We start from the raw sequence: 15,944 nt of genomic DNA on the forward strand, positions 1-15,944 counted from the left end.
CAGTATTGAACCAGTAAGATTTTTGGAGCAAGGAGTATTTAAGATCAAATTAAAGTGAAGTAAAATTGGGAGCATTTCTGTGATCCCAAGAGAAGAACGGCTTCTAGCCGTGAAGTAGTAGATAGCAGTTTTTGAGCCCTTACTTTACTAGGCGTGATCTTAAGCGCTTTTAATTTGGGGACGTGTAATTTTTCCTTCCTTCTTTTCTTTGTTTTCCCCCTTCCTTGCTGGTTGTATGCCATGAGTGCATTGATCATTGGACAGAGAACATACAAGAGTTTCTTGCTCTATTATTTCAAATTTATTTCCTTGGCTTTAAGGAGCTTTAAGCCACTAGATGGCAGATTCTTTCAACAATTATGAGACTGAAGACCCTTCTTAATAAACCAGTTATAACTCTGCTTGGAGTCAGTTTGTAGGGTCATGTTTAGCTCTCCTAGTGCATCCAGATGACATCAGGTGTGCTGTGTGGGCGTGTACTCCGTCCCTCCCTTCCTCTCCTCAGATGGACCTGCCCACCCCCTCGCTGCCCCCTGCTCTGCTCTGGCCTCTGTCTTTACTCCTGTTTGTTTAATTCACTCATTGTGTATTTTGGCTCCACCACTTACGGTTTATTTTTCTCGCCTGATACCTACAGTCCTGCTTTGAGTTTCAGCCTCTTAGAATGTCAGAGCTGGAGAAGAGTTTCATCCATCACTCAGCTCAGCCCCTTCCTTGCTCAGGTGGGAAAGTGAAGCCTGGAGAGGTGAAGCCGGGGACGAAGGCTCTGGGTCGGATTTATCTTCATGCCTTGCAGTTCTGGGCACACAGTGCGCAGGTAGATGTTTCTGGAATGAAACAGCTGTGGTAAATGCTGTGAAGGATACAGCCACAGTCTCTGTGTCCCAGTGGCTTAACGTCTAGTGATGGAGGCATGATTTAAATACAACTGTTACAGTTTAGAAGGTAGACGGTGATGTGTGCCCAGGAAGCGAGCAGCATAAACCATTCTGTATTGTTACAGACCCTTCGGACTCCCTGCCCCACCACCCCTGCTTGCCTTTTACAGGCTGGGAGCCTCACTGCGTTCCTCACCATCCTCCTGGCACGCCATTTCCAAACTCTTCTCCATGCTCTTGTGCATTGTGTTCTCTTGGCTGAGAAGGCTCTTTACCTGGTCCCTTTATCTCTCCAGGAAATTGTTTAAAGGATAAGCCTTTCTCTGCTGTTACCCTGTGAAGCCTTCCTTGACCTCTTCCTCCACACAGTTTAATCAGTCCTTCAGGCTGTTTTTGCGCCTAACTCAAGGGTCCCTGCAGGATGGTCCAGGCTGGCTTGTCCTTTCCCCTGGAGTGGACCGAGCTCGTTGTCCTTCTCGTGTGTGAATATATGTCCACAGCCATCCGAGAAAGGAGGGTGCCCCTGAGCCTCACCCCATGGTTCGTAGTGACATGTTGGGAGAGCTGAAGGTGACACTACAAATTGATTCCCAGGATTAGGGGTAGTTTATAAGCGAGCTCTTTGTTTGCCTTGTATGTTCCTGATTGCTTAGCTCACAGTTTACGTTTATAAATTTTGATGGGATAAAGGAACCTAATACTACGGTTACTCTGTTACACCTGATTCCTAGATCCATGATTTTCCTATTGTCCACAAAATTTTGAGGTTGAAGATTATTGAAAAAGTTAATCTCTTTCTCCTATTCTCTCTTGTGCTTTTATTAATGAGTAGTTTTAACTCCTACACATTGTGTTTTAGTCTTCAGAATTTAATATGTGCTATAGAAATTCTGTATTGCTTTATGTCTTTATAGAATAATTTAAAAATAATTACTTGCTTCAAAATGTGATTCCTGAAGTAAGTACTTAAGAGCTGACTACTGTATATTTAAAGAGGTTTTGGTTACCACTGCATGTAAATATTTCTGAGTGGAGGAGCTTACTTCAACAGGAAAATAACATTAATGATATAAATTATTTTCTACAGTATTGTCTACAGTCTTAATTTTTGCAAAAATCTAGTGATCCTTTCAGTAGTAAATCACAGATTGCTTAAGATATAACTATTAATGTATAAACAGCTTCAAAATGTCACAAAGCAAATGATACGTTAATTTCATTTTCAGTATTTGACTGGACTTGTGGGTTGATGCCAAGTGTTAAAACCAGTTTACTGAATTTTGTTCTCCTGGACTTCATTAACTGGAAGAAATTTATGTGCCTAATTTGAGATACTGTATTTTGATTTTCCTCTTTTTAAGTTAGAGACAGAGAGAACAGTACAGGGAATGACTTAATGAATACCAAAGCACCTACTACCCAGAATGAACAAATATTGAGGCTGTAGTTTTTACTTAAGGTGTGTAAGTATGTATGTGTATAGTATGTATTTATGCCCAGATACATAAATAAAAGAGAGATAATAGTACAAACAAAATTTCCTACTTCCATTCCTCTGTCTCCTTCCCCTTTCTACAGGCAGCCTGCTCTCATGGTTTTAGTGTGCGACCTTCCAATATATATTTTCATATTTATTCTTTTTATACTGTATGTTTCCCTGAACAGTTTGCTGAATTTATCTGTCCCTTTTAAACATTTAAAATATTTCTAATTTTTTTGCTTTATAAATAGTGCTACATGAGGTATGCTTTCACCGAGAGATAAATATACCTGTGCAAGAATTTCTGTAGAGTTGTCTTAGAATTCAATTTGGGGAATTTTGGGGAGGGGATACATTTTTAGATATTGACATGTTATTCTTCAAGTTGACTGCTACAGCCTTACCAGTAGTTTTATGAGAGTTACTGTGTCACTAAACTTAGAGGGTGGCTGGTGTAAATCTTTGTTGCTTTAATCTGCATTACTGGCTTTTGTATTTCTCTTCTTGTGACTTATTTATTCTTTGTCCTTTTTTTATTTTGGGCTGGTTGTGGGAGATCTTTATGGATTCTGTCTGCTAAAATGTATACTCTGTTAGTTTTATCTCTTGTAAATAACTTTTCCTGGTGTGTGCCTTGTCTTTTGCACTTTATGGAGAGAAATTTCAGATTTTAATATGGTCAGATTTGAAGGAGAATGTCCTAATGACACCAGGACAGGAGAGTTTTTGACAGATCAGGATGCACAAAGCACAAGCCGTCAAGGGAAAGGTTGTCAGTGTGAATGGAGTTGGCTCTTTTTAGATCTCTGCTCTCCCGTGTGAGTTTTATTTTATTTTTTTAAAAGATTTATTATTTTATTTATTTTAGGCTGAGTTGGGTCTTCATTGCTATGTTTAGGCTTTCTCTAGTTGTGACGAGTGGGGGCTACTCTTCTTTGCAGTGCGTGGGCTTCTCATTGCGGTGGCTTCTCTTGTTGTGGAGCACAGGCTCTAGGCCCGCAGGGTTCAGTAGTTGGGGCATGTGGGTTCAGTAGTTGTGGCTTGCGGGCTCTAGAGCGCAGGCTCAGTAGTTGTGGCGCATGAGCTTAGTTGCTCTGCGGCATGTGGGATCTTCCTGGAGCAGGGATTGAACCCGTGTGCCCTGCGTTGGCAGGCAGATTCTTAACCACTGTGCCACCAGGAAAGTCCCCGTGTGAATTTTATATTGTCTGGTTCCATTACATCAGTTTGTTTAGTTCCATATGAAATTCTGTTGGGATTTTGTTTGAAATTTATTTCAATTTATAGATTAAGAAGAATTGGCATCTTTAAAGTATAGGGAGTTTGTCAGAGATCATGATATCTCTCTTTATTCCTAACTCTCTGTCCTTCAGGAACATTTTGAAATTTCCTTCCTGATGTTTTCCTCTACCAGGTTCTCGCCTTAGTGTTGTCTGCTGCCTTCTCTATCAGTTTTTGACTCCCCACCCCTGTTACCAGGACCCTTCCCTTCTCCTGCCTCATCTTCTCATATCTTACTGCTGAAACCTAGCAACAATGAGGATGGGCAGGGGGAAGAGGGGGGTCTGTAGCATGTTTCTCTCTGTGCTACTTCAGGAGAAAGTGGGAGCTTTCATTTCACTTACCTAGGAAAAGTTTATTGCATATACGGTGCTGGGCCTTGGACTGCTCTCATTGCCATTGACTGTTTTCAGTTAAGTTACATGGTTTCACTTGACTTTGGCTAGTGTTGCCCAGGAAACCTGTTCCTACCCTATCATGATGAGGAAGGTTTATTTACTAGGCCAAGCATCACTGCCAACCTGCTTTTGTTTTCCTACATCACTTGTAGCTGAGCCCTGGTCAACATTGAGTCCTGTAAAACAGTGAAGTAATGGACCAAATTAACATCTCGAATTGGGGTTCATACCCCTTGGCACGTATAACTGAAGGTAACCCTGCAGTAGACGTGGACTGGGTTATCATCTCCAGATATGGCTGTTGTCTTTTGCACCATTGAATTCTAGGCTCTCAGCTGTTCCTTCTTTTTATGTGCCCTTAATTAGGGAGCGAACTTTTGAGTGCAGGGAGCATACCTTGCTCATCTCTGCATGCTCAGCGCCCTGCACACCGCTGGCACACAGTAGCTGCTGGTCACCCATTTTGTGACTGTGTTGATGAAGTCATCTCAGTGCCCCCTCCTTTTAAACACAAGTAAGCACACATGCCTGTCTGCGCGGGCGAACCCACGCGCGGTCTCTAGCCGGAGTATCAGTGTCCCGAAGCTGCTATACCATCTGGTGGGGACGGCGCACGATTAGTTCCATCATTCTGCCTCCTTCCCACTTACTCTCCAGTCTGGCATGAATGGAGGAAAGGCTGTTTGGGAGCAGTTATTCAATCTCTTTTATTTTTAATCTAGCTTATCTTGTTGTAGCCAATATGATCTATGCATGGCCATGTTTATCAGAATTTGTGGGGAGGAAGTATCTTCTAGTGTCAAGACCAGGAGAAAAGAAGAAATCTGAAATCTCGGTCAGACAACGTAAAGTTTTATAGATATACTTTAAAATCTGAAAATTAGATATGACATCTGTCCCCTCCCTGACATAGTAATGCAAACTAAATAATAATGCTCAACTCCTTGATAAAAGAATTATATGGTTTATATATATATATACACATTATGTACGGTCAGTGCTTGCATACTGAGTAGAGGAAAATTGTTTCATTATCAGAATCTGCGTTATCCTGGCCTTTTAGAGATTTGTTGACTTCTCAAATAGTGATTTTTTTTTTATTACATTAGGCTACTGATTTTTAAAGATATGTTTTATGAGAATCACATGTTTTCTGTTTGAAAAAGTACTGTGACTATATTCAGAAATGTAGATATTCAGAATTACCTTTTTTGTTCCTATTTATTCAGAAGAATTTTTCCTAACTGACTTTAAAAAAAAAGTTCCTTATGGAAAATTTGAAGCATGTTCATAGAAGAGCACGCGACTCCCTCATGCCTGCCATTCAGCTTAACAGTCCGCTCTTGGGCAGCCTCATCTGTCTGTGGCCTCAGCTGAGCCTCCACCCTGCTGTGCCTAGAGTATCATGGAGTGAATCCTGGACAGCATAGTGTTGCATCTGAATATTCCAGTGTGTTTTTCTAAATAATGACTCAAAAAACCATAAACATGAAACCATTATCATATGCAAAGATAATTAACAATAGCTTGTCAATACATTCTAATATCCAGACTGTGTTCTCTTTTAATTAATTGATCTGCTCTCCATTCTCTCCTCCTCTCTCACTCTTTTACAGAGGTACAGAGAGAGACACACACACAGAGAGAGAGTGTGTGTGTTCTGAAAAAAACAAGTTATTTATTCTGTGGTTTTCTATTGTGTAGGTCTTTTAGACTTCCCATTGTTTAGATTGCACCTTTGAAGTGTTGTTTGAAGTATTTTTCTTTTTTCAACTGTATTTTTTTCACATTGGTAGTTAGAGCTAGAGGAATAATATGCTTTTATCTGCATTAGATCTACTTTTTTTTAGGAGATTGTTTTGTTGTAAAAGAATCATTTGAGCAGAATGGTTGCTATAGGCAAATAATATTCATACTCCTGGCTTGACTTTGGACCAAAATCTCTTTTGCCCTGGTGAACAGGGTTAATTACGTGTTGGCTCTGAGGACTGGCCTAGGGTAGAAACAGCCCAACGGGTTGCTTCAAGTGTCATCTCAGAGTTTGTTGCTTCTGATTTGCTGTGATGGAAACTTGTTAGACCATATATAAAAGAAGTAGGAAAAAAGGTTTTGGGTGAAGGCTCAAGTTGTGCTTGTGAATAGAGCACATTTACATTACTTTATGAATTGTGAGACTTTGAATTGGGCTAAGCTCTATGGCTAAACCTAGAAGGATTTATGCAGTTTTGAAAGTTTTATGTCTGAGAGTATATGTAGAGATGAGATTTAAAAAAATTATTATTGTTGTCAGTTTTGTTCAGAACAGGAACTAACAGTGTTGCAGGTCACTTATGCTTCAGAAACAAACTCACAGAAAAAGAGATTATGCTGTAGACCTTAAGCTTATACATTGCTGTATGTCAGTTATATCTCATTAAGACTGAAAAAAAGTAAAGAAATGAATATTAGAAAGGTGGTCAAGTGAGAAGAGGGCAGTTGGTGGAATTCGAGACTGACAGGTCATTTGAGTTCCGGGCTGGGAAAGAAGCAAGGTGGGTGTTAGTTTTCTGTGGTTGCTCTAACAGATTACCACACATTTAGGGGCTTAAATTTATCTTATATTTCTGGAGGTGAGAAGTCTGAAGTGGGTCTCGCTGAACTAAGATCAGTGTGTCACCAGGGCTGTGTCCTCTTTGGAGGCCCAGGGCTGCAGTCTGTCTTCTTGCCTTTGCCAGCTTCTAGAGCAGCCCAGCGTCCTTGGCTCATGGCCCTTTCTGTCCTCAAAGCCAGCAGTGGCTGGGCGAGTCTTTCTCACGTCACGTCAGTCTGACAGGGACTCTTCTGCTTCCCTCTTCCGCTTTTAAGGACCTTTGTGGTTATTTGGGCCACCTGGAAAATCCAGGATAATCTCCCTGTTTTAAGATCATTTGCTTAGCAACCTTAAATCCACATAGTGTAACATGTTCACAGGTTCTAGGCATTAAGACACAGACATCTTTTGGGGGCCGTTTTTCTGCTTGCCCCATAAGGTAGGCAGAATCAACAGAGGACAGGTGTTGCTTTCTGCACTAACACGTAGAGCTCTTTTTGACTACCCTTGAACATGCGCTTGTACTGACAGTCTCGAAGGGCTATATTGAGAACTCATGGTGTTACTTCACGAAGTACTTAGAATTATGTAACATTTAAAAGTTATCGTTGGTTAACATAACGATAAAACTGAGTCAGTCTTTTGATATGCCAACTCCAAGGAGTCTTACGAAGTGTCATTTCCTTCCACCTTTTGATTTCTATGCAGAGAGTAAAATTTTTAAAGTTTGGGTTTATCTATGAGGCTGGTCTAGAGAAAGGGAAACACTAATTTGTTGTGTGATGAAGTACATCCTTTTTTGGGACACAGTGGTGGCCTGGCGATGACAGGTATCATGTATGTTTTGGTGTCACGGGAGCCTGATGTTTTATGTCATTTGGGACAGTGGTAGATTGTATAGGGGGAGCATTGTGTGGACATGACCAGGGAAACCTGGTCTTTTTCTCTCTTTCAGGCAGTGGGGAGTCTCCCAGGTGTAGGGAGGGCCTTTTTAAAAAATTGAGACATTGAGAAGGATGTGGCTCTCTCCTCTGTTACTCCATCGCCTTGTTGTTATTGGGGACAATGAGTGTTCCCTTCAATATAGCAGAAGTCTTACTTTCAAACTTTTTTCTTTTTTCGAGAGGTGATTATGTTGTCTTATACAGTTCCCTGCCAGATTTACTAAAGCCTGACTTAACTTTAAAAATCATAACTGCTGGGTTCCATTATTAATCAGCTTAGTTTGTGTAGTGGTCACACAGTCTTTCAACTTTTAGTACTTATTAGACTGTTTGCCCTATTGGTAACTGGCTTTTAACTGCAATGAAGTATAACAGACAGAAAAGTGAACCAGTCATAATGTAGAGTCTTATTTCAGTATAGTTATTATCGTATGGCTGTGTCCCACCCACAGCATTCCCAACTGTCATTTCTTTCTAGCATCTTTAATTGTGCCCTCATTGCCTCCAGTGCACTGCTGTAATTAATACATCTGTGTCTGTGTGAGGCAATGTGTCTGTTAATTAAAGTTTATTGGTGTTGATTTAATTTCTTAGATATTCAGTAGCCAACCCGAAAACATTTTTTTTTTCTCATTTCTAAGTTCTCATCTGGGTTTCAGATGTTTGAATGTGTAAATGAAGGTGAAATTCTAGTTGAAAAGCCACCTGGTTTTCTGTTGGTTGTTTCCTCTAAAATATTTACCTTCTAGGATTAGTATATACTAATTATATTTCAGTTTTCCTTGTGAAGGTGACGGTTTCTGCTCTCTTTGTTTTGATGTTGTCTTGTTTCTGTTTGTAATTTATCAATTCTTTTTCTTTCTCTCTTTTTTAGACTTTTACTGGTTGGTGGATGTGAAACTGCTGAAGTGTGCATATCAAAAGCTGCTAGCTGTGGACTCTCTGCCTGGAGAGTTCTTTCAGGATCACCTTATTATAAGCTGGTTACTCATGGTGGAGACAGGGTCACTGCAGTAAGTCTTAGTTATGGTATTTCACTTTGCTAATAGGTGTTAGATAAGCCCTTTGTGAGATACAGAGGAGGAAACAGTTTGCCTTAAATGAAGAAAGTAACCTACTGCAAGTGAAATTTTAGGACTTCTTTCAAATATCAAATTTATCTAAAGCATGTTTTATTTAACTTGGGTCTCATTTTTAGTAACAATATTTGCAGGTATCAGAAAAACAACCTAACAGTAATCCCGTTACTTGGATTTGCTTATTGAGGCATTAAGATTTATTAAGGCCCTTTTGATGTGCTGGCAGCTGTTCTGAGTGCTGCTCCATGTAGCCGCTCCTTTAATTCTCGGGGCCCCTTTTAGGTTAGCTGGACCACGCAGCCAGCGAGCGGCAGAATGAGGGTACAGACGCTTCCCTGTTCAAGTTCTTAACTGCCTTGGTACTTCCATTTTGTTCCACATTGATCAGGACTGTTCATCCAACCATTCATTTATTCATTCTATAATCGAGTTTCCATTTTCTATCAGGCACTCCTTTATGCTGTAATAGTCAGTATAGGCTAGGCTCTGCTGTGATAAAAACAGCCACATAAACAAATGAAAAATCCTGACATTTCTGTGGGTTACCCCATGAAAGTGTGTTCCTTATTTGTGGCAAAGCCTGCTGTTGATATTATGACTCCCCTGAACAACGTGTTCCAATTGATGACTAAAGGATCTGTGGAGGCTGGTGACCTCTTGAGGGCCCACTGTCTCAGTTTATGGCATTAGGCGGAGGAGGAGAGGTCTGAAAGGTGGGACTTGTTAACCTTCTCACACCAGAACTGACATCACTTCCGTTCACAGTTCATTTACTGTAGCTCATCATGTGGCCCCTCCTACCTTCAAGGGGCCTGGGAAGTAGTTTTCTGTGTCCAGAAAGGCAAGAAAAAGTAGATATTAGTGAATATTAATTGTTTCTACCATATTGGCCACTCTGTGATAATATATATATCTTGGTTTTTGGTATAAACGGTATGGTCATAATTATGTACCATGTGCTTATTAGTGCGTTGCCTGACATGTGGTGGGCACTCAGATACAGTGTTTTTCTAGTGAGGGAAGAAACCAAGAAATTGAAGTGAAACATGACAGAAGTGAATGTGCTATGCTGGTTATTCCTATGAATGTATTTGTTCCATTATTTCTGCTTCAAAATATATTGATTTCAAAATAATCCTTTAAAACAATGGTTAAATGTTTTGATGTTGAAGAGGAACCAGTGAAGAAGCACTTTTTTTTTTTTTTTTTTTTTTTTTGCTTTTATATTATTATTTTATTTTATTTTTTTTTTGGGGGTACACCAGGTTCAATCAACTGTTTTTATACACATATCCCCATATTCCCTCCCTTCCTTGACGCCCCCCCCTCGATTCCCCCCCACCCTCCCTGCCCCAGTCCTCTAAGGCATCTTCCATCCTCGAGTTGGACTCCCTTTGTTATACAACAACTTCCCACTGACTATTTTACAGTTGAAGAAGCACTTTTGAAAAGAAATCTTTAGCAATCATAGTCAGCTTCCATTAATTTTTTTCTTTAGTTTTTAGCATGTACTGAAATATGTGATTGTGAATTTAGCCCAAGAAAGTAGTAGTGTTTTGTTTTTTTTTTTTTTTCAAATTAGGTCAACTTATTCATTCAATATGCCACCAGACCTTGAAACAGTTTATATTCGTAGATCAGTTTATATAGTACTGTGTCTTGCGCTTTTTCTTCCATTCATGGTCCTTCTACTCACTCTAGCACCCATTTATTCTCTCTGCAGGATCCAGTAAGGAGTCCAGTTTGAGTGTTATTAGCCACATTTCACAGATAAGGACCCTAAGGCCCTGGTAGATCTTAACTAAAAATAGGGCAAATAGGGTTGGAACCAGATCTTGTAGTTCCTGTTTAGCACTTTCCTCACTCCCCATGTGAAATTACATACCTCTCATTGGCCACTGTCAGTGCTGTGTTTATGCTGTGATGTTTGTCCCATAATTTATTTTAAAAAAAGAGAGTTAGCAGTTGGACACATTATTTCATATTTGTTATAATTTAGTCATGTGTCTCTCTGATTTCACACCCTGCTTGCCGTTATATATGTGAGATGTATCAGGGCAGATCCCGAAAAGAGTTTGAACGATTTTTGTCTCTTGACTCTGGCTGAGTGTGATGTCTACAGCTTATTTTTTAATTTTATTTTTGGCTGCGCCATATGGCTTGTGAGATCTTAGTTCCCCAACCAGTGATTGAACCCGGGCCACAGCAGTGGAAGCGCCAAGTACTAACCACTGGACCGCTAGGGAAGTCCCTACAGCTTATTTTTAAATGGGTCAGTCAAAAAATAATTTAAAAAAAAAAACATACATACACACACAGATAAAGCAAATGTGGCAAAATGTGAATAAGTGGTGAACTCAGGTAAAAGGTATACTGGTATTTCATCCTGTAATCATTTCAACTTTTCAGTAGCTAGGAAATTTGTCAAAATGAAAGGTTGAGGGGGAGAAAAGAAAGAAAGACTTGAAAAGTATGGAGGATATAAGGCACAAGAAAGTAGTTAGACTGTGAAGGGTCGTTTCAATGTGGTGTAATCAAGTGTATTTGTGACAGAGTCCGGGGCAGGGAAGGTACAGAGGACTGTCACGTGCTATGAAACCTTTTCTCACCGTGGCTTCTTTAAATGCTCTGTGCTTCCACTGTGCTCCCTGCTGAAGTACTGGAATCTGCCCTGCTATGCATTGTCCTTCCCTCTCTGGCCTGAAGCTTCAATATTGGAGTCTCTTAAAAGAAAATTGCTTGTGCATTGACAAAATAATTGGGGGGAAATATTGAATTGCAAATTGAGTGCTCTGCCGTATGATAAACTTCTTGAAATGCTGCAAGAGTATTTTAATTACGTTAGTGCCTTTTAAATGTCTTGCAGCTAAACTCACAATCATTCTGCACAGCCTTCCCCACCTCAAAGTAATTTGAAGCTATAGCATTAGTTCCCCTTGTCAGGTGGCAGATATTGTTTGCATCGAACCTCTTATTGTTTGTTTAAGGCTGCTATTGTGTTGGGGTGGATATTGACTGAAAAATGTTGCTGACACGTATATTCTCGTCTCTCACAAGGCTGCGAGGTTGTAAAAGAGGCTATGCAAAATCCAATATATGCCTTGACCAAAGTTTCCACATTAATGTCAGTGTCATCTTTATGAGACAGTTTTATTTATTCATTTGTTCAACATCAAATCACTGCTGCAGGTATCAGAACACAGAGGTAGCTGTCCTTGAGGGGTTTCCTGTACTGGAGGTACAGCTGTGTCCACAAATGAGGGCAAGAAGCTATAGCAGATACCAGGGGAGAGTTGAGTCGCTGGGGGAAGAGAAGAGCCTGGCCAGGCGTCAGAAGGTTGGGATTGGAATTCTAGCTCAGCACTTAGCACTGGTGTGTTAAGACTCTTGCCAGGATCAAATGAGGTGAAGGCCGTTGATAAACAATACAGTGTTCTACACGGTTAATTATTGTCATCTGTTTGTATTTTTAAGGTAGAAATTTTGGGAAAATGTATAAAGAATGAACAAAACTGACTATATTTTGTAATTGATGCTGCTGCCTTTTCAGTATAGAATGTTGTGGAAAGAACACAGGCCTTTTGAAATCCTGTTTCCATGAGAAAATAGGAGTAATGAGAATATTTTCATAAGATCCTACCACCTGTCTGCATCTGCGCCTGAATTGCGTGTCTTTGCTCTTGTTACTGAGATGAGCTGTACTTGCACCAGCTGAGGCCAGCTCCTCCATTTGTGCGCTGGATCTTACACTGACTTATTGACAGATCTTTGTCCGATTCATGAATCTTGCTGGCCATTCGGCTTATCGGCAAACAACATGCCTTTATTTCTCCCGTTGTAAAAACTCTTTAGTTTAGTTTTAGGGGATGTAGGCCCTGCTAAATTCTGCTACCAGCCCAGTTCTTTCCTTTCGCATGCTCAAGAGTCATCTATACGTGATCCATTTCTTTTCTTTTCTCTCTTGAAGTCACTTGAATGGGGCTTTATCTCCATGATTTCACTGAAACTTGTCCTAGTGATGTTATCAGTGCCCTCCAATATTTTACCAGTTTATCAGTTTACTGGTATTCTTTAATTTCTGCTAATTGCTTATACTAAAATCAGTTGATTTTATTTTCCCCTTCTGTTTTCCTCCCTTTTCTAGTTGTGTTATTTCTATTTTGTTAAAATACACAATATTTATATAATAGTTTCAACCCTCACTCTCGCGTTTCTTTAGTCATAGATGTTCATGTATATATTTTAAAATGTTCACTTTCACTTTGGTTGAAGTTTTCTCAGTTACCTCTTGGTTGAATGAAATTATCCTCTAATAGATGTTTTGAGAAAAGCTCATAGATGAAGAGTTCCTTAAGTTCTTGTGTGTTTGGAATTGTTTTTCATAACCTGGACATTTGAAGGAAAACTTGTCTGGATATGAAATCTTTGGTTTACCCATTCTTTCATTGAATTAAAAAAAAAAACACAGCACTATTGTTGCTTTGCTCTGGATGTAGAATTTGTAAAGTTGATGTAAGTCAAATTATATCCTCCTTGTATGTTATTTGGCCATTTTGTTTGGAGGCCTTGAGGATTTTCTTTATCTTTGAAATCTAATATCCTTCCTGGAATATTTCTTGGAGTTGATTTTTCTGGGTTAATTTTCCCAGGTACCTGTTTACTCTTTCAATATATAGATTCAGGTCTTTTTTCATTTCTGGAAAGTTTTCTTAGACTATAATTTTTGGCAGTGGTTCTAGATTGACCCTAGTCCCTTTGCTAGCTTGTCTCATCTCTCCGCCTGGACCCTGCAGTATTTTTTCAGTCTGCTTTTGCTCACCACCAAGCCTTGTGTGGGCCTGGGTTGGGGTGGGTGGGAACGTGGGGGTTGGCAAGAGCAGTGGAGATGACACACTGGGATTTGGTGGTATTTCTCTTTCTACTTACAATGATTTTTTAAAAAATTAATTTATTGGCTGTGTTGGGTCTTCGTTGTTGCACGAGCTTTCTCTAGTTGTGGCGAGTGGGGGCTACTCTGCGTTGCAGTGCGCGGGCTTCTTATTGCGGTGGCTTCTCTAGTTGCAGAGCGCAGGCTCTGGGTGCGAGGGCTTTAGTAGTTGTGGAACGTGGGCTCAGTAGTTGTGACTCACGGGCTCTAGAGCACAGGCTCAGTAGTTGTGGTGCATAGGCTTAGTTGCTCCGAGGCATGTGGGATCTTCCCAGACCAGGAATCCAACCCGTGTCCCCTGAATTGGCAGACAGATTCTTAACCACTGCACCACCAGGGAAGCCCCTCTACTTACAATAATTTTGAAGTTTGGGTTATCCTTTATCTTCTAGTTAAGCTGAGGGTGCGGTTTTCATGTAGATTTGTTTTTCCCTTCTTGTATTTTCTTGTTTTTGAAGGCAGTGTGGAGCTAGGACATCAGTAATGTCTTCAGCTACTCAGAAGTTCTGGTAGGAACATTTTTAACCTCAGCTTAAGAATAGCCCTCTCTGTTTTTCTCTTTTTTTTTTTTATTTTTATTTATTTTATTTTTTTAATTTTTTTTTTGGGGGTACACCAAGTTCAATCATCTGTTTTTATACACATATCCCCGTATTCCCTCCCTTCCTTGACTCCCCCCACCTCGAGTCCCCCCCACCCTCCCCGTCCCAGTCCTCTAAGGCATCTTCCATCCTCGAATTGGACTCCCTTTGTTATACAACAACTTCCCACTGACTATCTATTTTACAGTTGGTAGTATATATATGTCTGTGCTGCTACTCTCTCGCTTCGTCTCAGTTTCCCCTTCACCCCCCGCCCTGTTTTTCTCTTTTAAATTAAGGTAAAGTTCATATAACATGAAATTGACCATTAAATATTTTAAAGTGTACAGTTCAGTGGCATTTAGTACATTCACAGTGTTACGCAAACACTATCTAGGTCCAAGACATTTTCATCACCTCAAAGGGAAATGCCAAACCCATTAAACACTCACTTCCTTTTGTCCCCTCTCCCCAGCTCCTGGCCATCACTGGCCTGCTTTCTGTTTCTGTGGATTTACCTGTTTTGCAAATTTCATGTAAATGGAATCATATAATATGAAACTGTTGTATCTGGCTTCTTTCATTTAGCAACATATTTTTGAGGTTTATCCAAATTGTAACATACATCAGTACTTCATTCCTTTTTATGACTGAATAATATTCCATTGCATGGATATACTGCATTTTGTTTATCAATTCTTTAGTGGACATTTGAGCTGTTTCTATTTTTTGGCTGTTATGAATAGTGTTGCTATGAACATTTGTGTGTACAAGTATTTGTTTGACCTCCTGTTTTCAGTTCTTTTGGGTATATACTTAGGATGGAATTGCTGGGTGATATGGTAATTCTGTTTAAGTTTTGAACAACTACCAGACTGTTTTCCACAATGGCTGTACCATTTTATGTTTCTGCCAACAACGTACTAGTGTTCCAAATTCTCTGCAACTTCAGCAATACTTATTTTTTCATTTCTAAAAAATTATATACATCTCTCCCTTTTGCTGTTGTAAGTATATTTCTTAAATCTAGAGACAAACATAGTCTTCTTTTATTATTTCAAATACTTGTTTCTAAATGATTTTTTTTCTGGTATTTTTGAAGTATGGGATCAATTTCTTCATGAATGAAATTTCTGTTTGTGCGTATTGACCTTTTCCATAGTGATGCTAGGATAAAATGGTAACCTGGGACAGCCTTATTGAGAAGAGCCACTCAGATTCTAATTTGCATAGATTGTACTAGACTTTTTATGTGTGTATTTAAAAAACATTTGGTTATGGGTATACTTTATAAGATTTGTTGCTTGGTGGATTTTTTTTTTCCAAACAAAAACAAGTCTCACCAAGATTTCTGATACTTATTGATGATTTTCTTTACCATTTCTTAAAATATTAGATATGCTATAGTTTTCATTTCCCGATGAAAGGACTTTAAACAGTGAGGAAGCCTTCACTGATCTTTTTTGTGTGATGTGTGTTTATTTTGTAGGTACCAAAGACACTGGGATTATTAAGGATGTTAAGTGGCAAGTTTTACAGTCGCCAGGGACAAGAACAGGTAATACAAATTGACTTACAAAACATTTTCACCAGAGTCCCCTCAGGAAACAAAGTTGAATGAACCTTGAATATTATAGATTTTCATCTGAATTTGCTCTTAATTATACATTACATGGGTTTATGTGTTAATAAGAATGCATGGAGCTGTTCACTGAAGATTTGTGCATTTTACTATATATATCATTCTTATCTCAGTAAAGAAAATGAAAAAAAAATTAAAGAATGAACCTAGTCCTCTTGGGTCTGG

At 39.5% G+C, this 15,944-nt stretch overlaps 1 protein-coding gene across 2 annotated transcripts in view; it reads left to right on the forward strand.

Annotated features, from left to right (window-relative positions):
• The window catches only part of NBAS (NBAS subunit of NRZ tethering complex), a 320,076-nt gene that overhangs the window by 39,848 nt on the left and 264,284 nt on the right, over window positions 1–15,944 (forward strand). For both annotated transcript variants that reach the window (XR_009054733.1, XM_057742162.1), the window contains exons 10-11: window positions 8,425–8,563; window positions 15,627–15,695. Coding sequence is in view for 1 of the 2 variants with exons in the window: in XM_057742162.1 (XP_057598145.1) it covers window positions 8,425–8,563; window positions 15,627–15,695 (208 nt within the window). In the remaining variant the exon portion in view is untranslated. The remainder of the gene's footprint in view (window positions 1–8,424; window positions 8,564–15,626; window positions 15,696–15,944) is intronic.

This window comes from Hippopotamus amphibius, chromosome 7 (assembly GCF_030028045.1).
Source record: "Hippopotamus amphibius kiboko isolate mHipAmp2 chromosome 7, mHipAmp2.hap2, whole genome shotgun sequence".
Lineage (NCBI taxonomy): Eukaryota > Metazoa > Chordata > Mammalia > Artiodactyla > Hippopotamidae > Hippopotamus > Hippopotamus amphibius.